The sequence below is a fragment of the Phalacrocorax aristotelis genome, chromosome 10 (genome assembly GCF_949628215.1).
Source record: "Phalacrocorax aristotelis chromosome 10, bGulAri2.1, whole genome shotgun sequence".
Lineage (NCBI taxonomy): Eukaryota > Metazoa > Chordata > Aves > Suliformes > Phalacrocoracidae > Phalacrocorax > Phalacrocorax aristotelis.
The window spans coordinates 22,712,768-22,738,841 of record NC_134285.1 but is presented as its reverse complement, the minus strand read 5'-3'; the positions used below and the strand labels follow the sequence as shown (position 1 = coordinate 22,738,841).

The following is a 26,074-nucleotide window of genomic DNA, read 5'->3' as shown; positions in this document are numbered from 1 at the left end:
CACAGTTGGGTTGCACGTACCTTCCTGGCAAGAGATTATTTAAATCTAATTACCTTGATTTTTACTAAGTTCTAACAACATAATTCATACTTACACAGATCTTTTGTATCCATGAACTTGCTCTTTTGTCAGAGGGAGACATACTTCACCTATTCACAAGATTCTTTACTGAAACCTAAGCAAACGCAAGAGGGACAGTCAAGGTTTTTGGTTTGAAAATCTCACAGATGGCTTAGGGAGACTCCTAGCAGTTACAAGTGAGCCTGTTAATACTGATCAAGATAAGGAGAACTGAAACAGATGCTGGAGAGAGATGATTCTTAAAATGAATTTTTACAATTTTGAGTTGCAGGCTTATTATCCGAGGTGGTTATTACAAGAAAATAGAAGGGGAGCCAAGGATGTATATAAGGAATCAAGGACTTGCAATAAATCCAGTTCTTTTATTGTGCTTCTCTGTGGTCTTTTGTCATGGTAGTTTGTCTTACTGTCCCCTAAGATGGATCCCTGCAGAACCCCACTAGTAACTGGCCGCCAGCCCAATGTAAACCCCATTTACTATAACCCTTTAAGCCCAACCCATCAGCCAATTGCTCACCCATTGCATTGTGTTTATTCAGATGTATGTTGGACATTTTGTCCAGGAGGATACTGCGAGAGACAGTATCAAAAGCTTTACTGAAATCCAAAAAGATTACATCGACTGGCTTCCCTTGGTCAACTAGGTGGGTAACCTTGTCATAGAAAGACATTAAGTATGTTAAGCAGGACTTTCCCCTCGTGAACCCATGCTGGCTAGGACCAATGACTGCGTTGACTTTCAGGTGTTTTTCAGTAATTCCTAGGATAACCTTCTCCATAATTTTGCCAGAAGTGAGACTGACAGTCCTGTAGTTACTGGGGTCATCCCTGTTGTCCTTCTTGAAGATTGGGACATTTGCCAGTTTCCAGTCAACTAGGACTTCTCCAGATTCCCAAAAGCATTGAAAAGTCATTGAGAGAGGTCTTGCTATGATATCAGCTGGCTCTTTATGTACCCTCAGATGAATCTCACATGTGTGCTTACAGGAGTAATAATTCAGAAGTGCTCACATACATTTTCATATATTCCTGAAAGACTTTGAAATTGTCTTCCAGAAAATAAGCATTTGACAATGAGAAATTAATTACAGCTCAGATGAATTCTATCCAGCAAGACAGCTCTTCCATATCTCAAGGCATCCCAGCTGAGACAAGAAAGGAACACGATCCAAATAGGCCTTGGTGCCTGCTAGCAAGGCCTTCCCTGGATCAGGCAGTCATCCAGATACAGGTACATATGATTTAGATGTGTAATTTCAACTGCTAAGAATTTATTAAGAACTTTATTACCACAAAGACTGTAAAGAATCATTACTGGTAATGATTCAACCCCACTATTTGATTTCTTGAGAGTCAGGCAAGTGCTGAAAGACAACAGTCAATCGAGACACATTAGGTCTGAGCTTAGAGAGATACAAATGTAGACATTAAACACTGGGCCTCCTTTCATCTAGGTTATGATGAAGACCAGCCTCTTTTATTTGAAATGAAAGTGTCTATTGAGGTTCCTCCTTATTCTTTGAGAACATCTTTGGTGCCTTACAAGATGCGTCAAGGATATTTTCATATCAGACTCTCGTGAGGAAATTTCCTGAAGTACAGAGAAAGAAGCAGGCACCATATAAACAAAGGGGTGAGTTAGGTAACCAAAGGCAATAAGCCAACACTTACTGGTTTGATGATGAGACAGACTAACTAGCAGAATAGTATAAGGCAGAATTTAAAGATCATTGGACAAGACTCCTTCTGGTACAGTCCTCAGTCATACTGTCTGACATTACAGCAAGTAAACAAACAACTCTGAGTTGCTAGAGATGAAAAAATTTGTCATTATATTTTCAGTACTTTTTAACACAGGTTTCCATCTATGTGATGTTTTGGCTTCTGCTCAGGACAGGACAAGTTAAGTAACAAAGAGGAAAGGCAGCACTGTGTGGCTTGCTTTCATCACTAACTTTACAGCGTTTTCAGTCATTTCAGTAGTTCAGAGCTACAGGTCACAGTCAGTAGCCTACTCTCTAAAGATTTAGGATACCCTGTGCTTGGGACTTTGATACTTCATGGACAATTACCATCATACTCACACAGTACTAACTGCAGCACCCAGGCCTGTAAGACCATCCCAGCTACTAAACAGCCTTTCTTAACTGTGTCCTTTAATGTGTCTTTGTTGCCATGAGCAAACTCAGCAATCGAGATCCATATTATCAGAGAATCATCCTTAGCCAAGAAGTCCTGGCATTTACCCCTTCAGAATCACGGTCATGTGGATGACTATAACTTCCACAAGATCAATTCCAGTTGCTTAAGATATGGTTTGATTTAGTTGTTTTGACTATTGAAGCAATACTTAAGAGGCCAGAGCCAAAGCAGACTAATAAAGTTTATGAAGAGCATCTTCAGTACATTCTGCAGATCACTGAATGCTGGCCATTAGACCTGGTGAAAGGTATGGTTAATACTCTTCAGTTAGTAGGCAACATCAGATGCTGAAACAGAAGTGTCATCAGAGACTTTGATACAACTGGAGTTTCTCATTCCAGTCTCAATCTGCACAAAGAGTGATAGGGAGTTAACACAGCCAACGCTGGTACTGTTTAACGATGGTTTCTTAGCTGGGGGAGTGCAGGGGAGAGAAGAACTGATGATGTACCCAAGATCCTCTTATTCTTGTTTGTGACTGAGCTAGCAGCTTTTCTAGCAGAGTTGGAAGTGATGGAAATCAACTTCTTGAGGTCAGGTGAAGCCAGTTTACTTTCTCCATTTTAAGTATCATTTTGTGTGTGTATTAACAGCTACCAGGCTTTTGACAGTATCCAATGTCAGTCTTACTAAAAGTAACCAAGTCTTCAGAAGTACACCAATCTCGGTGATAACAGACCCCAAAGCGGATGATTCTCAGTTTCATGAGTCACAGCTGTCTATCAGTGACATCAGGAAGAAAAAGTTTTATTTTTTCCTATAGCCGAGGCCAACTCAGATACTTTTGTTGTTTAAACAAAGATTTGTACTGAAAATAGACCTCACAAAAAGAGACCCACTGGAGTATGACTGACACAATGGTATCTGACACTGAGTCAGCTCTTCCTCCTGCTCCACCCCAGTTCACATTATTATGCTTTACTAGAAAGACAAAAACATCTGTCTGAGTATTCAAAGCAATACAAAAAGGAACCTGATTAAGATTCTAAGATACCACTATATCCTTCAGCCTGCATGTAGTTGCTACTACTGGATCTTCAGTTCTGTCTTGTCATCTCCAGTCCTTATGGAGATGCCTGCCCTGTGGGGCACTAGACAGTGCAGGATTATTTAACAGAAGGACAGAGTTAAGGCTGCTCTTGGTCTGATGAGACTTTTATGGACAGTTCCAAAGGTGGAGCTTCATGTTAGAACACTGAACTTTCACTAACAACTCATGAACTTGCACTAGCATGTTTAGGAGAAACTGTATGTACCTAGGACTATTCTATGTCCTCTCAGAAGGATAAATCACTGCAGTGATAAAGCTGAAACCCACAGCTCTGAAATTTTGTACTAGTACCCAAAACCAGCGGTTAACTCTATGTAGGCAAAACAGAGATCAAATGAATTCTGAAGGAATACGGATGGGAGTTTAAAAAATTAGATTAAAAGCCAGTCCAGATATTAAACAGCTGTATTTTCATTACTCATGCATCCACTAGAAAGACATGAGAGCAGATATACAAATACACCATGACTAGGTAAAGATAGGGGTATAAAGCTGTATATCCTTTGATCTACTTGTACCTACATGTTAATAAACCCTAAGAAGGCTGGGTAAACCACATCTAATATGTCAGTATCATTCTTGCTTCTTAGCCATTGCTGTAAGAAATTTAAAACTGCTGAGCAAACTTTGTTTTGGGAATATTCTCAACTTTATTACAGTGTTCCAATGCAAATAACTGCATTATTGATATATTTTTCATTCTGCTTAACCTAACTTGGTTCTATTACAACATGTTTTTTCCTCTCTGCCATTATGCAGGAAGCACTAATTGGTCTGGATCTCTTTCCTTCTGGCAGAATATACACATTCCTATCCCTTTCCTTTAATTTCCATCTTCTCAAACCCATCTACTCTTCTTCCAAACACATTCCTCTACCCTACATAAACAGATAAACTACCTGCACTGAATCTTTCAATCAACCACTAAAACAAACACGATAAAGCTTTACTTAGGTTCTAAGTTGGTCACTTTATAAAACCTCAGTAATACCTCCTGTTTTTCATCCAGCGCCATACATCTCCAGTATGCATGAAAAGATAGCTCAAAGAGGTAGATTACTTCCACAGAAGGGAAGTTTTCACAGGGGAAATTAAGAAAACTTTTTTTGGCAACAAAATTAACAGCTGCTGTTCTAATCCTCTGTTCTGCTCATATTACACCAGCAGAGCCAGAAAACATGTTATAACCTCCTCTCACAAGCGCAGTCTTCCTCTGTAAGGCAGTAACACCGTCATATTTTTTGCTTGTTTCTTTTGGGAGGGTTATTTTAGTTTTCAGCTACACTTTTGGACAGTTAGGACAGCATTCTTAGTCTCCGGTGAGCCAAAGCAGTGGGAAAGAGCAAGGAGGGAAAACTAAACACTCTAACCCACACTGATCCAATTGCTCGTAACATCAAAGAACTGGTAGGAAGCGGCTCCTCATTTCATCTCATTGTCAAAAATCAAGTGACAAGGCAGCATAATACAGTCATATAGTTGCCTTTTTCCGGTTTCTCAGCCTAGAGAAAGGATTAGGCTTATCTGCGTAGTGTAGTGCTGAACAGAACACTGCTTTGCCTGTGCTAAAAGCTGACTCATCACTACAGAAGCAGAACAACATGTAGGGAGGAACTACTGTAGTGTGATCACTCACAGCAAAAATGGCCCATTTTTATATATGAAGGTAGAGGAAAGAGGCTGCTGCCTACTGCACAAAATAGTATGAACATCCAGGCATACCAAAATTTTCTTCAACTACTCTCCTGTTGTATTCCCAATTTATTTAGCACACAGCACATCAAGAAAATCCTGACTTAAGAGCCAAAAATTAATCGCAACAGAATACCAAGGAAAGCAAGATTACCTTGCAACACCGCCACAGCAGTTAACCACCAAACTGCCCATCAACCCCATATTTCATAGCAGCTCTATCAGCAACTTCATACTCCCTTTCACAGTCCAGAGTGTGTGTGTGCATATTAAGAACCACAAAAGAAATTACAAAAAAAATCCAAGACAGTCTCTTGTATGGTCCAGCATTCGTGCCGAGTCATTTACCTGTGCATAATGCTACTTAGTAAGCCTGGCACACAAGAACAGAAATCTATTAGCTGATGAACATCAAGCCTGATGGAAACGGTTACAATCATTAAGTGAAGGAAGAAATAAAAAAGTAGTGAGAGAGGGGCTGAGTGCGATGAGAACTAAAAGCATACAGGAAGAAATACAGAAGGGCACAGGCTAGAAGACAAGGATCCCTACTGTAGAGGATACACCAGGATATATCTCTGACTTGATGGATGATTGCTGGCTTCACATTTAACTTCCATATAACTCTCCTCCAACTGAGACAATCCAGCCAGTATTTTAGTGCCAGAATACCTGCCATTCTTTTATTTAAACAGTTCTACACAGACCATGAAACAACAGGGCTACTACCTAGTGATAAAGCAACATTAGCTTATGTTCCATTGTTATATTTTGAAGCTTTATCAATTCTTCATAGAGACACCTACCATTAACAGTGTTTCTAGCATGCTAGGGTGGATAGCGGTGCTTTGAAAGAGGTTGAGAGAACAATCTGAAGAAAGTATCGGAAGTTTGTTGTTTGCCAGAAATGTGAGAAAATCTGATTATAAAGGTACTTCAAGTTAGCCTGAGCTTAAAGGGAGCTCCCAGACCTAGAGACAGAAGGGATGGTGGAGGTCCCTGGTGAGACCCTGACTGCAAACTATCAGACAGACACAGCAACTTGATGATGTAGAGTTGAGAAGGCCTGGAAAACCCAAAGGTGGTGGAAATAGCTGAATACCTGTAAGCGCCAGTGCACTTCAGTAGGTCTGTTCCAGTCTTCACCATTAGCACAGCTGTGGTTTGAATGCTTTGCCATCCAAGATTCCAGGAATGAGGAAAGCAGTCATATCAAGACATGAGGAAAAAGTCCAGCAAAAGGATTTAGCCTGCAAGCACATCCCACTCACACCTAATTCCCAAGAGACCCTACTCATTATTTTGTGCTGTACTCTGTCTCCTTAGAGCCACATCAGCTGGCTACACAGCCCAAGAGCTAGATGGCAGCAATAGCAATGGGTGGGTGAGAGTGACAAGAGGAAGGACTATAAACAGGATAAATATGTCATCTTTGCTATTTTACTTGGTGTAGAAACATTTAATTCTAATATTTAAATCATTCAACTACCTGCACAGACATAGTGGAGTTTATTCCCCAGTGTCCCATGTTTTTATCTGGACTTTCAACTTGATTTCTCCTTTAGTCCCAATGCTTCACCACATCTATTCTTATTTTGTTAGATTGAAGAGAAGTGAGAAGACCACTAAAGACCATAAAGGCCAAAAAATGGCAAAGGAACTCAAACTCACATGGAATGACACTACTCTACCTAACTTGTCTTTTGTTTCCCAGCATAATACCACGTATTTTTGCAGATCACTGCAGTGCAACTCAACCACCCATAGATACAACAGGCTAATAACCAGATTTGTTTTCCCACAGGCCTTTGTTCATGTCTTATTTTATCATCACTGTTTTCAACAGCAGTAGGGTCAACAGGCAAAAGGGGGAACTAATGCTTACCCTGTCATAGCTGGAGTGTGAATGACTATTGCTGCAGCTGAGAACTCATTGTGGGTGGGAATATTAGACACATTATATTTATTTCTCCATCCTGCAAACAGAACAGCTTACTGTGGCTTCACTTAGCAAAATACAAAATGGCAAAGGTTTTCTCAGATACTGGATAAGCATCAGCCCATTCACCTCCTCCATTTACATAATTCAAGTACTGTAAGGAGATGTATCAGATACCGAGTCCACAAATCCCAGATGAAAGACATTTACAGAAAGAAAAGGACAGAGTAAAACCTTTATGGAAACCAATGCTATTTCACTCTGAGACCCTTAAATGCAAAACATAGCAGGGTTTCAGTTCTAAAAGCTGCAAGCCTCTTCCATGGTAGAATTTAAGAGCAATCCAGACCTGTATAAGGAGGTACTACCATTAAAATTCTCCGTCAGCAATACAGCAGAAATCTCAAGTGCAAGAGCTGAAAGAAACAGAATATTTCCATTTCCAAACAATTCCAAATGTATCCAAAAAATTGCTTTACACAAGTTTCAGAAGCCAGCTAAAGGCTTACTGAAGCTGAAGGTATGCCAGAGAGGAAAAAAAGTCTGATTAATATTGCAGGATCCAGATTCTCCCACCCACCCATGCCAGAACATGTCCAAAACCGAGCCAATCTGTTACAGGAAACCTTGACTCGAACAAAGAATCTCCTCACTCAACCCCGTATCTTTTCTAAAGGTTTGTTTTTCAGACAACAGAATAAAGTTATCCAAGCTAGAACAGCTCTGAAAGCACTTTCTGAGAACAACTACTTCTAGCCAAAGGGTCCATGAACTCTACAATATTAATATGACACTGAAATTTTAGTTTCTTCCTCAACACACATCCTGGAATTTCACAACTGGGGTGGCCATTTTCAGTTTACAGCATTTTTTGTACTTGTCTCCCCACAATCTAGGTATAACCTTTGCTTTGTCCAAATCCCTTTGAGTGCTTTCTACATCTATTTCCAGTCCAAGCATTTTCAACTACTGGAGGCTGTGAAATTCATGCAAATATGGATTCAGTTTTTCAAATGGGATCTAATTCAGAAAAATGAGATAAGCATCTTTTGCCTCCTGCATGGGCCAATTATGACTTTCTAATACTTGCTTTTATCTGAAAAATTAATAACAGAATTCCACTGTACTCTGAAGAAATGCAATGCATTCTGAAATCTTCAGGGTTATTTAGAAGGTACTATAGTAATAGCAAATATTAGCCTTAGTCCTATAGTTTTTGAACAGTCCTATCTGAAGTAGAAAAGTGTCCATAGATCAAACAAAAATGCTCTGGCATCGAAGATGTTTCACTGAACTTACTATGATTGTTCCAATCCTATTTTCCCCTCCCATGAATAAGCAAAACTTCCCAAAATACATTTCAGCTCAGATGGTAGTGGGAAATACTGGGTGTTAGATAAAAAGATATATATTGCTTCAGGCTGCTGCATTGTCTGAGAGTCATGGTCTCAGAGCCAGAAGCTACCTAGTAAGTCTGCAGTTTGCCTAACAAGTCAGAAAAGCAGTGTTATTGTAGAGGGGACAAGGGACTGAGCTTGCCAGGTGTTCCTTTTTTTAATTACTAAGTCCTATTGAGACAGTACTCTGGCATACTGCCTTGAGGACAGAACTAAGCTTTTGGGAAAGGATTTCAAAAACTTGCTCCAAAATGAGACCTCATATTGCGGTGGTTTGCCAAAATCTAATTTGGAATTTTAGCTCTACCTTCCCTAGTCAGCCTGCACAGCTTTGCTTCACAAGTATCCAGATAACGAGCAATCTGCTCTTGATCCTGCATTCAAAGTACTTAAAGTGATTAACAGATCTGCACATGGACTGAGTCTGGGCTTTCCACACGCAGCCTTTACCTACCTTCTGTTTCGTACTCTGCCATTCATTTCAGTAGGGCTGCGTCTTTACTCTAATAGTGGTGCAGAAGGCTAAGTGTTGCATAAGATCCTGTAGAGCACAGAATTTAAGACTCGCTCAAATTTCACATCTTAGAAGGAAAAACAGAGAATACAAATATTGCCTCTAATAATAAGCAAATATTTTTTCTCTTGTATTACTAACCATCCAACAACAACACATTTAAAAAATATATACCTTGGAAGCAAAAGCTTTTTAATTATTGGGTACGCGTGAGGGTTCAGCAAATCCATTAAGCTGGCCGACTGTCCTCTTCTATCAGCCTAGAGGAGGTGATGGATGTGACAGCACAGCAGTTCTTGGATTTTAAGCTGTGCAGTACAGTAACTCTAAAGAGCTAATGTATAATGGGGGAGGGGATAGGAAAGGCCTCCAGAGCCATGATATATTTAGAATCGATCCTTTCATGCAGCCAAGCTGAAAAAAGTCTTATCGCTTTAGTGATCTGGTACAAAACACTTCCAATGCTCCTGGAGAACATTCAGGTGAGTTTCCTGGAAAAATGGAGATGTTCAGCCCTGGTTTCAGACTAAATCCTACCATACTGCTTATATTGGAACAACCATCTAGCTCAGGCATGGATTATTGTGTTCTTCATAACCAATTAAATGCTCCAAGGAGAAAATACAATTACATCTGTACCCACTGCAGTGCTTGGCCAAATCACATCGTTTGAAAGCTTGCAACAAATCAAGAACTGTATGAGGCAACAACAAAAAAAAAAAGGAAAGGGAGGAGTACAGTCATATGAATGACATTCATTAATTGTTGCTCAAGAGACTGAAAAGAGACTTAATAATAATGCTGGTTCAGTGAGAGCCATTTCCAGGCAACAGAAACATAAAATTCATGATTAAAAACGTAGCACAGAACTGTTTTGTTTTGGCTTCAATTAAGACACCTCTATGAAACAGTCAATAACACCAAGTACTATTCGTTCTTGGAATAGGCTGGTACCCCACAATCTAGAAGGTAAGGAAGACAAATACTTCACAGGCAGCAGCACAAACCACACCAGAAGCTGGTTTTCTTGGTGGTTTGTTTGTGGTTTTCTTTTTAGTCAGATTTAATTAAAAAACATTAAGAAAAGGAAGAGAGGTGTACGTCCATTCATCAGCACAAATGTTAAAAGGCTCTGAGGCGCACAATCAACACCAAGCCACAGCTGACAGGAGTGAAATTCAGACCTTCTTTAATACCGCAAGGTTTTACCTTAAGCTAAGTGGAACAAGTTGCCAGCTGCTGAGAAAGAGGGTAGTCCTGCACTGTTGCACGTGAGAGTCCATGCAAGATAACAGCTCATGCAGTAAAGCTATCGGAAAGCTGTTCACTTTCTGATGTGTTAGATTTGTTAGTTTTCTGACTGAGTTTACTCAGTGGTCAAAGAGTATAAGTGACTACGCAGTACCCTGATGAAGAATTAGCAACATCCCACAGTTACCAGGCAACCATAATCACATCAAAGCCACATGCCATGTGACTGATTACATCAGACAAGAAAAGGCAAATCAGTAAATCCAAGGGCAAGACTGATGGCACTTCAACAAGCAGATGAGGCATACCAAATTCTATTAATCAAAGTTCTGGGATTTTTCTTATTTTCAGGATCCTTGAACAACCTAAAGTCAAAAGCAACGAAAGACTTGTATAACATTTTTCCTCAGCCCATACTCAAAGAGAAGAAACAGCAGGAAATCCTGTAGTACTTTTTTGGCAGGTAGACCACAAGGCCTAGTTCACATACATCCCACTGCTCTTACAAATACCATCTTTACAGCAGTTATCCGTACTAGCACTTCTTTATAAGACCCCAAGAACCCTCCAGGGATCCCCAGTCTAAACAATTGTTGTGACAAACAAAGTCTGAGTGGCAGAAATAGTTACCTGATACTAGTAGATGAAGCTTTTGGCACACTGACTATCATTTGCTACACAGCTAAGCAATAAACCTACAAATCAGCAAGGTTGAAACTGTGCTCACGTTAAATGAAGGTTTCCAGCTGTAATACGTACAGCAACTCTTAACATTTCTCAATGGGCAAAGCAAATTCCAGAAGCCCGCTTGATGAAACATCAGAGGAAGATGATGTACAGCTAACTAGGAGTTTGACTTTTAGCTCTAGAAATCATCCAGGACTTAAGTAGCACAGCATTCAAAGAACATACAGAATTTCAGAGATAATTTGGAATTTATATGTGCATTAGATAAAGTTCAGTGTTTTGGGAGAGTATTTTTGTTTTAAATAAAAGAATAGTGTTATAATAAATGCTTGAGTATTGTAACAATGCTTTTAGAAAGTGGAGTGGAAGGCCTGTGTGTGGCAGTAACACAAACAGCTCATAGGAGGGCTGCCTATCCTCTGGCTACTTCCTTCTGAAGAGAACTCTAAACGATGCTGCACCATGCTGCCATCACCACCATAACAACTCTTTTACAGGCTGGGGCCCAAAGATTGACTATTATGCAAGAGGCTCCTCCTCTTCTCCCTGATCTTAAGAAACACTGTTGAAACCAAACAACATAATTATAAATTGTTATACATTGTGATAGTTTCTCCTCTTAGTGCACATGGTTCTGTTACTATTTCTTTTTCATATCTGGAAAGAGTTCAGGTCTGAGGAAGGCTGAATCTACCTTTCCATTAGCAGTCAGACAATTATGAAGCAATTTTCAGATACGCCAGTCAACTTTGACAAAGTTGTAGAAATCAAAGTCACACCAACATAACGGAATCTATCCTAGAATCAGAGAGTAAACATGTACCAAAAAGCAGCTTCTTAAAATAAAGTGCTATATCCTATATTCTTTCCAACAGCTTAAAGCTTTCCTTGCCTTGTCATAAGGGTATATGCACCATCTTCAAACGGGATATTACTTAAAATTAAGGAATCATCTTTGGTGATCAATCACTTCAAAGAACAAGACTGCGCTTAACTTCTGATGCTTCAAGAGTGAGTTGTTTGCTTTGGATATGTTGAAATTCTGAAACGATTTGTTTGGTGAGAAAAAGCAAAAGAGAAGCTGCTGACAGAAATCTCCCAAAATTCAAATTAAATTTATTGACGTCAGAGCATCACCAAGAGAAAAAAAAGTGGAGCTGTAAAAGTTATTCTAGCTTCCTGGAAATGCCACAAGAAGGCTGTTCTCACTCTTGACTTGCTACTTAGATTTTTCCCAGCTCAGTCACAGATGGTCAGACAGTGAATTCATGGGAGCGGCACATAGATGCCTGGGTACCCCTCCTGCATGATGGTGCTCAGGCCTGCTCGTATCTGTTCTATGGTTCCACATGCACAGTTTGGAGAAAGTGCTTAAGTGTCAAAACTCTTGGTTATTTTTTTTTTTTTTTTCCTTAGGAGCAGAAAGAACCCTGCAGAAAAATATATGCAGTGGCACAAAGACATGAAAAGGATACTGGCTAGTTTTTTGAAAGTAATAAACACAATTTCACTTCTTAAAAATGAGAGAAACTCTTTCCATTCTTGTTTACAAAGATAAGGGATTACATTTGTGAAGCTGCCTTTTTGCTACTTGGTGTGGGCAGAATACCGAAGTGTTCTTGTGGACATCAAGCTTATTCCATAAAGTCTTTCTATTTTTGACCTGCAATTAACTGTGAAGACATTAATTCATATTCAACTAAAACAAACCATTTACAGGAGATGTATTTTCATTTTAGAACTCTCAGAAATCTACTAAAGCAAACTGAAAATAAGACCGCAACATGAAAGCATCTGTCAAAACTCTCAGAGAGGAAAGTAGTTGCACTAATTTAGACAAGCTAAGGGAAAAAAAAAAAGACCACACACCCCCAAAGTAAACTGCCACACTGCTACTGTGGATTCCCAGTGCCTCAACAGCTTAAATATTAGCATCACTTTCAGGTGTTATTTACATCTTCTGAACTAATAACATATGAAATTACAGTATTTTTTTCATTCTGTTCAACTAGTATTACTGGCATGAATTTCATCATCGTATTACCACATGCAAAAAATTATAGTTATTTGGAATTTTTTTTAACCACAATACAAGTGAGCAGGATATCAGCACAAAGGCTGATACTCTGGGGAGACAGAAATACCCAGAGTAACCAGAACTAAGAGTTATGCGCCATTAGCAATATCGTATAGCACGTCCATAGAATGAGATAATTGCTTAAAGGGCATAACCTGAAAAGTCATCTTTAATCACCTTTAGGAGTCTATTCAGGCTGTTTGAAAGGCCTAATTTCTACTGTATGCACTTTTTGAATCTTAAAAAAAAGTTTCCTGATTTTTGCTCACTGAACTGAACTGGAGACCATCTGCATAAAATTACTCTCCCAGCTGTTGTTCCCCCAAAATAAATCTCACATTTTTATCACTTTCCTCTTACAGGCAAGGGACAACCCAACTAAGGCCAGATCAATTATTCACCCAGTGTAAAGCATTCAGATGCCATTGAAATAGTTTCACTATACTTTACATGAGACATTACTCACACTCATTTAATTGCACTGACAAAGAAAATCCATTCTGATAGAAGGTACAACACTGGAGAGTTAGTCAGCAAATTACACTGAAGAACCAGAAGCAGCAATAATAGTGCAGACTTCCAAACTGCTCTGCCAACATACTTTAAGCAGACCCTGGAAGAGCTCTCCTCTACGGCACTGCCAGAGAGAGGAAGAAGTTTACATTAAGTACTTTTGCTTTTCTGAAAAGACCAAACAGAAGAGTGTCAACTATGAGTGGATGGGGTTATGAATATTGCAACAAGGAATCAGATAACTATCACATTATCAAAGCTGATATGTAACATTCAACTCCTGTTGTCCTTGGGCTGGATTTGAAGCAGTTGCAAGGAATCCCTGCTTCTAAATTCTACCTCTAACTTTAGAAAAAATAAAGGACAAGGAATATTGTAAGTCCTAGGAACAACTCTGCAGATACCATGTGAAAGTCAGCTCCAGTAGTATCTTTATGAACAGAAAAAGGCTTAATAACTGCATAAAATAGATAAGCAAAACTATAGCAGAATTTGGAATTCTTTAGAAAGCTAGAGCTTGGAATCTCAGGATGACACAAACTTACCTTGATGGTCTAAAAAGTACGAGGGGTGAACACCTTCAAAGACCTAGAAGGGAAGAACTACTGATTTGACTGAATCAGAATTATTGGGGTTTATTTTGAGCTCTGTCCTTACCTCTTTGACCTTGGCCACGTCACTGTGCTGCTAATCTTCTGTGCCACTTTGTGGAACCCAAACATGGTGACTTTTATAAAGCACTCTGCTAACTGGCATGAACACCCTCAGCAAAATCTTTCAATGTAGCGCAAATAACAAATGCATTTTGCTGAGCCAGTCAGAAAAAAAAAGATCAAATATGCTTTTACTAGTTCTCCGCAGTATTAGTTAACTGGCTTTGTTCCTATAGCTATGCTGGCATATCTAACATTGACAGACAAATAGAAACAAATGGGACCAGCTTCATTATTTCCAACACTTCACCAAAACCAACAGGGCTGCCCTTTTTGATCCTAAGCATTATGTGCCAAGCATCTTTCCTCTGGCCAGAAATTAGACTCAAATCACAGATAAGAGATACGAGAAAGGGAAACTCTACAAGCCATGCTAAACACAGTAATGGTAACTCCAATGGGCATTGCTAGTTGCTTTTTTTCTATAGCTCAGCATCTACATTGTTTAGGAGCCTTTGTATTGGGAGAGGTCTACTACCAATCCTGTAACATATGCTCAGTGGAGCACCAACATGCAGCTGACAAGGGAAAGGTTAGCAATATCACCAGATAAAGAGAAGAAAGAAGCCAGAGAGCATTCTGTCAGATTAATAAGATTAATTTCATATGGAATATAATAAATATCTTGAATCAAATGCCAGAAAAAGAAATACTTATCTCCTTACACAGCAGAACAAAATAGCTTTCCTGGGTTATCTTCTTTCTCTTGGGTAGCTGGTAATGCCACTGGAACACTCACCTACCAGACTCGCTGCCAACTGAACTGACACTCAGCAGAAGAATTTCAGGGTCTCGAAAAATAAGTCACAGGTGTGCAATTTCTTCTGCAAAGATCTTTATGTGCTCATTTCCTGACAGCATCCCCAAAGGAAAGAAACAGGCAGCCCTCAGAGTCTCCAAGATTTAACAAAAATCTGCTTCAGACAAACACGGTGCTTAAAATGAACAGGACACTTTTCCTACACTCTAAATGTATTAGTATTAAGTGTAAACTTATACTAATGAAAAGAAGGGGAAAAAAGAAGAAAAATTATGGAAGAGAAAAAATGTCCACCTTTTTGGTTAAAAGAAGGAAAACAGACTATTGGTTTGGAAACTGCTTTTTGACAAGGAGAATCTCAAGAAACAGACGCCTCCTGGAATCTTCAAATAATCCCCTGAAGCTCAGTCCCTATAAAAGACAAAGTTACCTCCCAGAGTAATCAAAACCTTATGTTCTTTACTATGCCATCAGAAACATAGATAACTATTCTGAGCATTGTTTTGGTACCTACTACTCGAGCCCACAAAGCTGCAATGGTTGAGATTAAAAAGAATTATTTTCTTCCAAATCCTTACCCATATGTAATGGGATAATTTCTCAGACTTGTATTAAGGTGCCCACTTGACTGACTTTACTGTTCAAAATGTAACATGACCTTCTTAAAAGGCTCATCATGACATACTGTCCTTATGCATTCTGTATCTACCTAAATATAGGCAGATATCTGAAAGCAAGGCATTCTCTGAACTACTTCTATTCTAGTAGAAAATTTTATTTTAAATAAGGCAACTCTGTTCTTTTCCACTCCCCCATCTTGTTCCCTGACTCCCAAAGTAACTCATCCTGCAGCTTCAGATAGACAGGACAGGTCCCAGCTGGTGCTTGCAGGCAAGACAGTGGTATGAGAACCACTTATCTATTACTAAACGTAGTCAGTACCAATCAGTAGATCAATACAGCTGATGCTCCCATGACAGCTCCACAGTACTTGTAGATGCTTGGTACATGAAAGAAATGCGTCTGCAAGAATCTTTTCCAAGTTCTTGCCAGAAGAAGCTGTTCCTTCTCCAGAGACACATTATTGCCTACCAGTTGGTGGGTGGTAACTTGTGCAAAGAAAATGCAACAAGCTTGTCATTCTACCGGCACAAAGCTAACAACATAACCCGTTCTCAATTATCCACAGTAATCAAGAAAACTAAGTACATCAGAAAAACACAGAAAATGCAAACCATATATAAAATGGGATGCAATAACATACTCAGTCCACTCATCTTTACAAAACTTGTACAAAGCTTTCCACAGAAAATGGAGCAGAGACATTTCCAAGATGCTTATTATATATAATGGAAAAGGGGTTTCAGCAATCCAGTGACAGAGTCTTCAGGAAAGACATGACTTAGTCCAAACTTGTTTATCCTACAGATAACCATGAGTTAAGTCTACCTGCATGTATAGATAATACACACTTTTAGGGGGAAGGAAAAAACCCACAACAAGAAAACCACCAAAAAAGACAGAAAAGACCAACAGTCATTCCCCTTCAGAAAAACCTCCACCATTATCATATTCTAATATTTACACTTGCTTTATAGATATACCCAGAACATATATTTTCAAATGTTTAAAATATATTCTATTTTTAAAAATGTCTCTCCCTCCACACAGGATGAAGAACTGTATATTGCCGAACTAGAGTAAACAGCTGTTGTAGTATGTCGAGCCCATTCCTGAGGTTACTAATTCATCTTCTTTTAAGAGAGAGTTACAAAACAATTAGTTTTCCTTAAAGTATCTGAAGTCTTTTCCTCCAATACCAGCTCCTACATTTATTCAGTTTCCCAAATGTAATACTGCTTTCTGCAGACTTAGCTAGGCTAGGATTTTCCTATACCCATCATTTCCATACAAGATCTGATGGTATCTTTGGTCAAAATCACCATGTAAATTCTCTACCTCTACCCTCCAAACACAGGATGTCTTTGAATCCTTCCACAGGCATTCCCACTTATTCTTCTTCTTCTTTTACTATTGCTTCCTCCCAAACACAGAAAATTCTAGTAATATATGTAGCAAAACCCCTCAAATTCTCACTGACAATTTACAGTGCAGCACAATTATGTACTACTGATTCACTGTGACAAGAGACACTCTCACTGCTGACCTGGATGCTAGAAAACATCTGTAATATCTGTGTTGAAGGGGGTGACATTGTGCACTGGTGTCCCTCTAGCTGGGCTGGTTCTCTGGTTGATACATTTCCCTTTGACAGCTAGCAGTCTCTAGTTTGAATAAAACAGTGAAATACTGGGAGCTAATAGCTTTTTGTCTTAAAAATAACTTCATTCTAAACCTCAGAAATGCTCAGATAGCATTAAGCTATAAAGTCTTAATGGCCTGTTAGCAAAATAAGCATGTAAATATTTTCTTAGGTAAGGAGGAAAGGCCCAACACTTAAAGGCAACTATTTCTTATTCACAGATGCAGCCAGTCATCCATTAACCAAGCCAATCAATCCTTTATTTTACAGCATTTATCAATATGCCCATATATACTGCCATCTGTAAGGGAAGGATTTAGACATTAGGAAACCTTAGACATTAAGACTGCCTTACTCTAACAAAAAGGGAAACTTTAATAGCATAAGAATAAAGTTATAGGAACTGTGAGAGCTTTCATATTAGTTTCTATTTTTAGACTCAGTAAAAAGAGTCAATAATACTTTTTTTAATCTTTACTTCACAAACTATGTAAATTCATTGCCACAAGATTTGAGGCAAAAAAAAAAACCAACCCAAAACCATAGGAAGAACCTGCAAGGCCTAGAAATTTACAGGATTGTGATAGTTAATGCTAGCTCTAGTGAACCTATTTAGGATATTAAATTTCCCATCTGTCAGACCTCTTTGCTAGATGTTACCATCCTCAAAGCAAAAGAGGACACGTGTCTGCATCCCAGCCACCTGGTTCATACCGCTTCTTATTAACTCAAGCCGTAAGTGAAAAGGAGTTCATACTAACACACCTACCTAAACCACTGCAGCCAACACACACGTGCGTGTTTGCTCTTGCCATCTAGATATAGACAAGCAGAGAGAAAGGCTAAACAGCTGCATGCAGGCATCAGGAAAGGAGATGATCTTTAAACCACTGCAGCAGTTTGCTCTCACACTCATAAATGTTTATGCATGCGTTTAACTTCAATTTTAAGCTGGGGAAAACAGACACACTACCATATCCAACTGCAGTACTCAAGTGGCAGACAATAATGCTGTCAGTATTACAGAGTAGCTATTCACCATGATTTCCAGAATTGTAAGAAAGTTCAGTCTCCATGCTCTAATGGGTCAGCTGCATCCCATGTAAAGCACCACAAACATCAGTTGAAGTCCTGGGTGTACAAGGGAACCCACTGGGACATTTCATTTACCTGAGTTAATGTTTCTGTCAACACCAGCTCTATGGGGGATAGAGAGAAGATCCAGTTCAGCAGGGATGGGTTAAATCTCCCATAAGGAAAACAAGCTTGCAGCTCATCTATACAGCAAAATATAGCAAGTAAAATGAAAGCTTGGGAGCATTTATCTTTCCAAAGGAGCATTTATCCTTCCAAGAAGTGGAAGGAGAATACACATTTTAAGTTCAACAAGATTTTCCAACATACAGAAGTCTGCTGAAATGCCAATAAAACTGAGACACTCTATAGGTGTGTGTGTGTATATATGTATGTATATATATGAACTTCTAGAGAATCATGCTCCATTTGGAGTTGCTTTTGCATCCAATCATTTAAGTTGCTTCTACAAACTGAAAGTATTTACATGTTTCCTGCAGTCTGTAGCACCATACTGCAGAAAAATAAACCCTTCTGGGACTGAATTAGAGGATACAGTGGTTCACAAGAAAGGATCGCTAAGTTAATGTTATGCCCCTCTTTTCTTTGTATGATTTCTTTCCAAAACCCTATCCCAGCACCCTGGCTGTTTACTGTGTAGCACTTACTGTTGCTGGACTTCAGGTCACGGTGAATGATGGGAACAATTGCTTCCTCGTGCAGATAGTTCATTCCCCTCGCAATCTGTACTGCCCAGTTCACTAGTATGTCAGGGGGTATCCTTTTACCAGACAATACTCTGTTTAGCGATCCTCCACGGGCAAACTCCATGATCAAGCAAAGATTAGGTTCCTTCAAACACACGCCCCTGAGGGCAATGATGTTGGGATGCTTTAACATTGCAAAGAGCTTGGCCTCTTGGCGGACATTCTCAATGGTCTGGCTGATGTCCTCATCAGGGTCATAGCGAGCTGCCTTGACAGCAACCTCATCTCCTATCCATACAGCTCGATACACTTTTCCGAAGCCCCCTATGCCAATGATTTCCTCCAGAACAAGCTCCGAGAAGTCGATCTCCAGGACTAGGGAAAGAGGAGGGAGGTGGGGGGGTGGGGGAAAAAAAAAAAAAAAAAAAAAAGATGTAAACATTTAGCAACTATGCAGCCTGTACATCAGCTGAAGGTCCATGTTGCCCAACCTCACCCTTAACCTTAGAGGAAGGACAAATTTTCAGTCCAAAACAATACAAATGAAAGCAGTAGTACCTTCTGACAATCTTTCATTGCTAAATAGTGTGGTAAAACAGATTTTGCAGTATCATTAAACCTGTACAAAGCACTCACTGTAAATGGTGATGAATTTAACCATTCATTCATTGACGAAATTGTTGGTGAATGATACAATTAATAAAACAGCCTCCTCTTAACACACTTAAACCCTTATAACACTGACACACCTTTAAGGATAAACCCTTATTTCCTGCCCTCAATGACAGTACAAGATTCCTAAAAAGAAAAACACACTCACCCGCTAATCTTCACTGACGTCACTACAGTGCTTAATGTGACGTAACTAAAATTCAACAGAAAACGCGTCTGCTCCTGCCTTTGTGCTTTATTTGAACATCCCTTATTCAACTGCCACTAACAATCTTTTAGTCCTTCCCAAATCATGCTTATTCCTCCACGTCTACAAGCTTTGCAGATTCGTTCCTGATGAGATTTGCTAACCAATTCTGACAGTACTGACGATAGTGTGACAAACAGATGGATCAGGCCACATGCTGAGTATTCAGAGCCAGCAATAAGAAAAACATTTTGTGATTAATGCATACGGCATTTTTATTACAGAAATTATATGAAATAACAGAATCATCATTTTCCATGTCCATGCACTCACAGCTATATGCACTCACAGGCTGCCACAGTAACTGGTGGCTACTTGGCATTGCATAATAAAAATCTACAGATGCAGATGTCTTAATTCAGCACATAAATTGCATCTGGAGCAGATGTGATAAAATGTATCCTGTACAACTGTACACTAAACATAGTTTATGCTCACAGGTAGCCAAAAGAGCCCATCCAGTAGTGACTGACGTAGAATAGAAAACCCACATACTGACAAATGAAAACATGGCTGAATTTACAGTAGACGTAGGCCACTGGTGAGATACCATTGGTGCTAGTCGGTCTGATATTTTGGTGGTTGCCAATTATAGTCGAAGAAATTTTTAAGAGTTTTAAAAGAAAAATAGCATAAGGCAAGGATTTAAGCAGAAACCCATCAAGACTTTTAATATTTCCCTGCATTTGAAATATCAAATCTGACATGGTTCCCCTACTTTATCTAGTAGAAAGGGAGTTAAGGCTGTAATGGACTTAGCTGATGTAGATATGAGTTCAGAGCACTGTTCTATATTACTGGGTTTTGTAGTTATCACTTGTATATGCAAACCTCTCCACTGCTGTTAAAAGAAATCATGTTGTTGCGTAAGGCAAGGGAGCAGGTTAGACTCCGCTTAAGTAAAATACTTCAGTTATTCCAATTAAATGTCTTTCCCAAGTATAAGCTTTAGTACAACATATTGTCACAAAATTGTATGGAGTTAATGAACTCTGCCGTCCAGAACTGCAGACTTTTTTTTTTTGACTGAGCTCTATCTTCCATGAATGTGATTTTTAAAAGTCTGAATTACTTTAAGTTGGTCAAACCTATGAGCTAGAAGTTGACTACATATAGGGTTTATAACATCAACCTTCCTATGCAGTACAGGCAATACATGTGAATCCTTATCTAGTGTAATAAGGATGCCTGAGTTCTTTTCCCTAGTATTTCATGAACAAAAGAGTAACAGGAAACAAGATAGAAACTGACCAGGGAAGTCTTCCAAAAGGAGGAAAGGTCCTTTCCAGTCCAGAACACAATAAGGATTTATTTGTCTGTTACTTTGAGTACATCTTTTTGGTAAAGGTCTGAACTTCAAGGATTTACACAACAAAGGAGGTTTCACTCCTGCAGTAGCAGCCTTGGTGTTCAAGTGCTCATGAGCTAGCTACAGATTACTAGAAAAGATGAAGGAGTAGATTCTGACCAGAAACACTGAAATTTTAGAGGAAGACTGTAATGGGCACTGGTGAGGCCACACCTCGAACACTGTGTGCAGTTTTGGGCCCCTCAGCACAAGAGGGACATTGAGATGCTGGAGCGTGTCCAGAGAAGGGCAACAAAGCTGGTGAAGGGTCTGGAGAACAAGACTTACGAAGAGTGGCTGAGGAAACTGGGATTACTTAGCCTGGAGAAAAGAAGGCTGAGGGGAAACTTTATTGCCCCCTACACCTACCTGAAAGGAGATTGTAGCGAGGTGGGGGTTGGTCTTGTCTCCCAAGCAACCTGCGATAGGATGAAAGGAAATGGCCTCAAGCTGCATCAGGGGAGGTTTAGATTGGATATTAGAAAAAAATTCTTTCCTGAAAGAGTGGTCAGGCAATGGAACAGGCTTCCCAGAGTGACGGTAGAGTCACCATCCCTGGAGGTGTTTAAAATACATGTAGACATGGCACTTCAGGGCATGGCTTAGGAGACATGGTGGTGTTGGGTTGATAGTTGGACTTGGCGATCTTAGAGGTCTTTTCTAACCTTAATGATTCTATGATAATCACTACAGGTATTAGATTATCCTGTCACTGAGAATATGCAAAAGGAGCTTCTCTAGTAATTCTCACTGATGAAATAGCTAAAGAAATCAGATGCTGAGTCCTATCACCTTCAGTCAGTAGGATTTCGGCAGTGGCACAACTCCCTTAACTCCCTCCTAGGGGGCTGGTCAATTAAAAGCCAGAAGACGAACGACCGCGTCAGCCACAAAGCCAGACGGACAGAGGGTGCCCCGGACTCCCGGCGCTGGCGGGTGCTGGCAAGCAGCGCTTCCCTGGGGCACTGCGCGGCGGGCGCGGGAGCCCGGCGGCGGCGGTGCTGAAGGGACAGCTCCGGTGGCGGCCCGGCCCGGCCCCGCGCCCCCCGCCCCGCCGCTGCGGCAAGAGCTGCGGCGGGAGGAGGCGGTGCGCGAAGGAAAACCGAAGACGTGGAAAGCAAGAACTCGCTCTGGGTGCTGCCACCCGTTCTACTTCAGGGAAAAGAAAAAAAAAAAAAAAAAAACCACCATAGCCCCCGCGGCTGGATGCACACAGACGAACCGGAACAACTCTGGGGCGTAAAACGGTGAGGTTTATGCTTCCAGGTGAGATTTCATGTGTTACACTGCAAGTTATTTTGCAGCGGAAGTTTTATTTTATTTGCAAGTACGACCTTAGCTTTCCTTTGAAAATGTATGTTTCTTTAAGGCAGACTGGCTAGCTCACCCAGAAAAAAAAAAAAAAATCTCCTCTTTAGAAAACTTTTGCCTTTTTATTTTTTTAAGGTGTTTTGTGTTGAATTAGTTTCTCCGTTTTCACAGACTTAGCTACATTCGCACACAAAATACTTGTTTTTCATCACCACTCTAAACACACTAACCACTTTTCTAAACTCCAGTTTACTGTGGCAGACATGCTGCCCTGGGCTCTAAGGGCAGCAGGAATGTTTAACATGCTTTTTTTGCCTAAGAACTTAAGGACTGAAGTGCTATCACTCCTCTGGGGACCAGTAAGGCATTACAGAGCCTGTACACCAGGAATCAGCGGCCACTTTGACAACTGCAGAGTAGTCACTGTTAAATCAGTATTTACTAGACCATAGGATTAAGCTGTTTAATTCAGCCTGTAATGTGTAAGACCCTATAGCACAGATGAGGGTTCTTCAAGTCAGCCCATTGCTGACAGCCTCAACAGGCTACTTTCGTCACTCGTGGTACCCCCACTAAGGTAAGATTCAACACACTGCGTGGGTGGCTGAAAGACAGCATGCAATTACTAGCTATACTACTACAGCTCTCAGTGGAAGCAGAATCAAACACTGTCAAACTATCAGGCTATCAAACACAGAGATAAACTTCAGGAAAGCAACTAAAACTAGCTTCCGCACTGAGGTGCGCATGTCTGGAATGACACCTTGCATTACTTGTGCAAAACTTCAATAGTTCATAGTCCGATAAGCAAGCTGACAGTAGACTGTTACTCCAAACAGCTATCAAACTAACATCACCAGCTCTAAAGGTGGGTACCACTCCATGCAAAGGGGTTTCTAACATTAAACTTGAAAAATCAATTCAACAGCAACCAACTTTACCCCCCATCCAAATTGCATTGTTTCTTTAAAAAGAGAAACATAATGCTTTAACATATTAAAAACTTACTGGAGGGCAATAAAGTTTACCCTGTCATGAACATACGGTTGATAACTTGAGAGAACAGAAGTAGTAGTCCTTTTGTAGCACTAGAAGAGCAAGACAAGGATAAAGGGGGAAGGTGCAACTCTGCAACTGTTCCTGAACTATCAAACCACAGGAAGTGCAATAAGGCAGGAGGATCCATAGTTACAAAGCCTGCACTTGAACAGTCAAAACAGGAGAGGAGCTGAGGCTTCAGGAAGGTCTTTCTCCTAACTACCTCAAAGGCAAAACCTAATAGGCATTCGCAGTGTTTTCTGCATGCGGGGGGTGTGTGTGTGTGTGTGTGTGTGTGTAATCTATGCTGTTCCAGCACAAAAGCAAGCACCACCACTGCCCAGCCTAGCCCCTTCACAGTCCCAAGGGCAATACTATGAATTACTGAGTTTTTACCTAAATGCTTTCAAGCAGAACACAGAATAAGAAAAAAAAGCTATTAGTTATATTCCTTGGAGGTACATCCTAGATAGGACAAAGCACCTTTTTACTCCTCTTAGTTTCTAGAAAAGCCTACTAGTCTGAAGATTCTCCTCTGCCCCTTCAAAAAAAAAGCTTTATTCTTGCCTGAATCGTCAATAGTGATAGATAAACAGGATCTAGAAACAGTCATTCCACACTGTTTCTCTTTCCGCAACCATACACAGTGGCTAAAAAAAATGTAGAGAAGAAATGGCCCTATTCTCTGGCTCCAACAAAGGCTTCAAAACTGCACCGAAGTTCACAGAAACAAACCAATCCCTTCATGCCTTCAGCATCACAACTTAGTCAAGCAACCCTCGGGTAGGCCCAGGCACCCAAACTTCGATAAAACTCATTCATAGGAACTTTAGGACAGAATTTGGCAGGGCAATAGAAAGAAGGCAGAGGGCTAAGGAGGACCCTGATAAGACAAGTAAACTTAGGAATTTTTAAGTCAGAAGCAATAAGGTTAGGAGAAAGGAAGATCTTGAACACGTCTTAGCAGTGAATCAACACTGCAGAAAGCAAGTGCTTCGTAACCAGCAACCTCTCCTTAAGTATATTCTTGAAAGGAATGTCACCAGAGCACCCGGTGACTCTACCACCGCTTGGCCACCAAGCTTCAGCCGTTTGGTGAAAATTTATCAGCCCCTGAAAATACAGGGCTTAACAATGGGAAGCAGCTCCCGGCGCCGCCGAAACGCTAACGCAGGGAGCTGGGGCCGGCCTCCCCGGAGAGCAGCGCCCGCCAGGCAGACGGAAGGGCACCGGAGCAGCAGGAATGCGGCTGCGAGGCGGCCCAGGGAACCGGGCCGGGGCGGCCTCGGGCCAGCCGAGCGGGGACGCCGGTCCGGGGCTGCCCCGAGGGGTGAGGGGCCGGCTCCCTCCGCCACCTCCCACCGGGCCGGGCCTCCCCCCGCCGCGGCGACCCCTGTTCCCCTTTGGGCCGACGGAAGGGCCGGGCCGGGGTTCCCCCGGCGCCAGCGGCGGCCCCGCCTCCACTCAGGGCCCTCGGGAGGGTCAGGCCGGGGCTCCCCCCTCGCCATCCCGGCCCAGCCTCCCCACCCCGCCCAGGCACAGAGCAGGGCCGGGCCCAGGGCCCCCCACACACACACCCACCACCCCGGCTCCCTCCCGGCGGGTGGCAGTGAGGGGCCGCGCCGAGCCCCCCGGCCCGGTCCCGGTCTCGGTCCCCGCCTTACGCTGTATGGCGGGGGGCGGCGGATAGCGGGTCCGCAGCTCCGGGCCGCCCCCCTGCACGCCGCTGCTCACGTAGTTGCTGGGAAAGATACCGACGCGCTGGTCGATCTTGCCCGTCCACCAGCCCTCGTCGCCGGACACGTGCGAGTCCCGGGACAGCACCTGCACCACGTCCCCCGGCCGCAAGCTCAGCTCGTCCTCGCCGCACGCTTCGTACTCGAAGACGGCGGTCCATAGCGGCCCGCCGCCCGGCGGCTCCCCGCCGCCCGCGCCCTCCTGGCTGAGCTCTGTGAGGGGCTCCATGGCGAGGCTGCTCCATAGGGGGAGGCGCCCGCGGCAGCCGGGCGCTGCGGGGGGCGGCGGGGCCGGTACCGCCGCCTATTGTTCATGCGGCCCGGCGCCTGCCGGCAGCAGGTGCCGCCGCCGAAGGGGGGGACGGGACGGACCCCGGTGCGGGGCCGCCTCAGCCCAACGCGGGAAGAGGCGAGGGCAGGCAGCGCGTACCGCCAAGCCGCCGCCGCATCCCCCCCCACCTCCTCCTCCTCGCCCGCCTCCACCCGCCGCCGCCACCACCGCCGCGCATCCCGGAGCCACCTGACTCTCTGGCAGCTTCGGCGGCGGGAGGGGAGGAGAGGCTCCGCCTCCTCACCCCTATTGGCCGCCGCTACCACCCGTCAACGTCGTCCTCACCTGATTGAGCCCCCTCGCCCTCTTGGCCACGCCCCCTACCCGCCCAGCCTCTCGCACTCACCGGTGTTCCCCCAGTCGGCCCCCGCCTCGTCAGCTCTCGTTTCCCATTGGGCCCCGCGGCGCCTGTCAATTAAGCGCTCCAAGCTCCGCCTTCTGCGCAGCTTCTCATTGGCTGGGGAAAGGGG

At 42.1% G+C, this 26,074-nt stretch overlaps 1 protein-coding gene across 3 annotated transcripts in view; it reads right to left on the bottom strand.

The window, feature by feature from the left end:
• MAP3K9 (mitogen-activated protein kinase kinase kinase 9) overlaps positions 1 to 25,757 on the bottom strand; it is a 62,165-nt gene extending 36,408 nt beyond the window's left edge. For 2 of the 3 annotated variants that reach the window (XM_075105755.1, XM_075105756.1), the window contains exons 1-2: positions 25,202 to 25,757; positions 18,883 to 19,296 (exon numbers count right to left, since the gene is read on the bottom strand). In XM_075105755.1, the coding sequence (XP_074961856.1) occupies positions 18,883 to 19,296; positions 25,202 to 25,502 (715 nt within the window). In that variant the 5' untranslated portion in view covers positions 25,503 to 25,757. The remainder of the gene's footprint in view (positions 1 to 18,882; positions 19,297 to 25,201) is intronic. The other variant, XM_075105757.1, reaches the window with a different exon arrangement.
• Between the last annotated feature and the right edge of the window lie 317 nt (positions 25,758 to 26,074).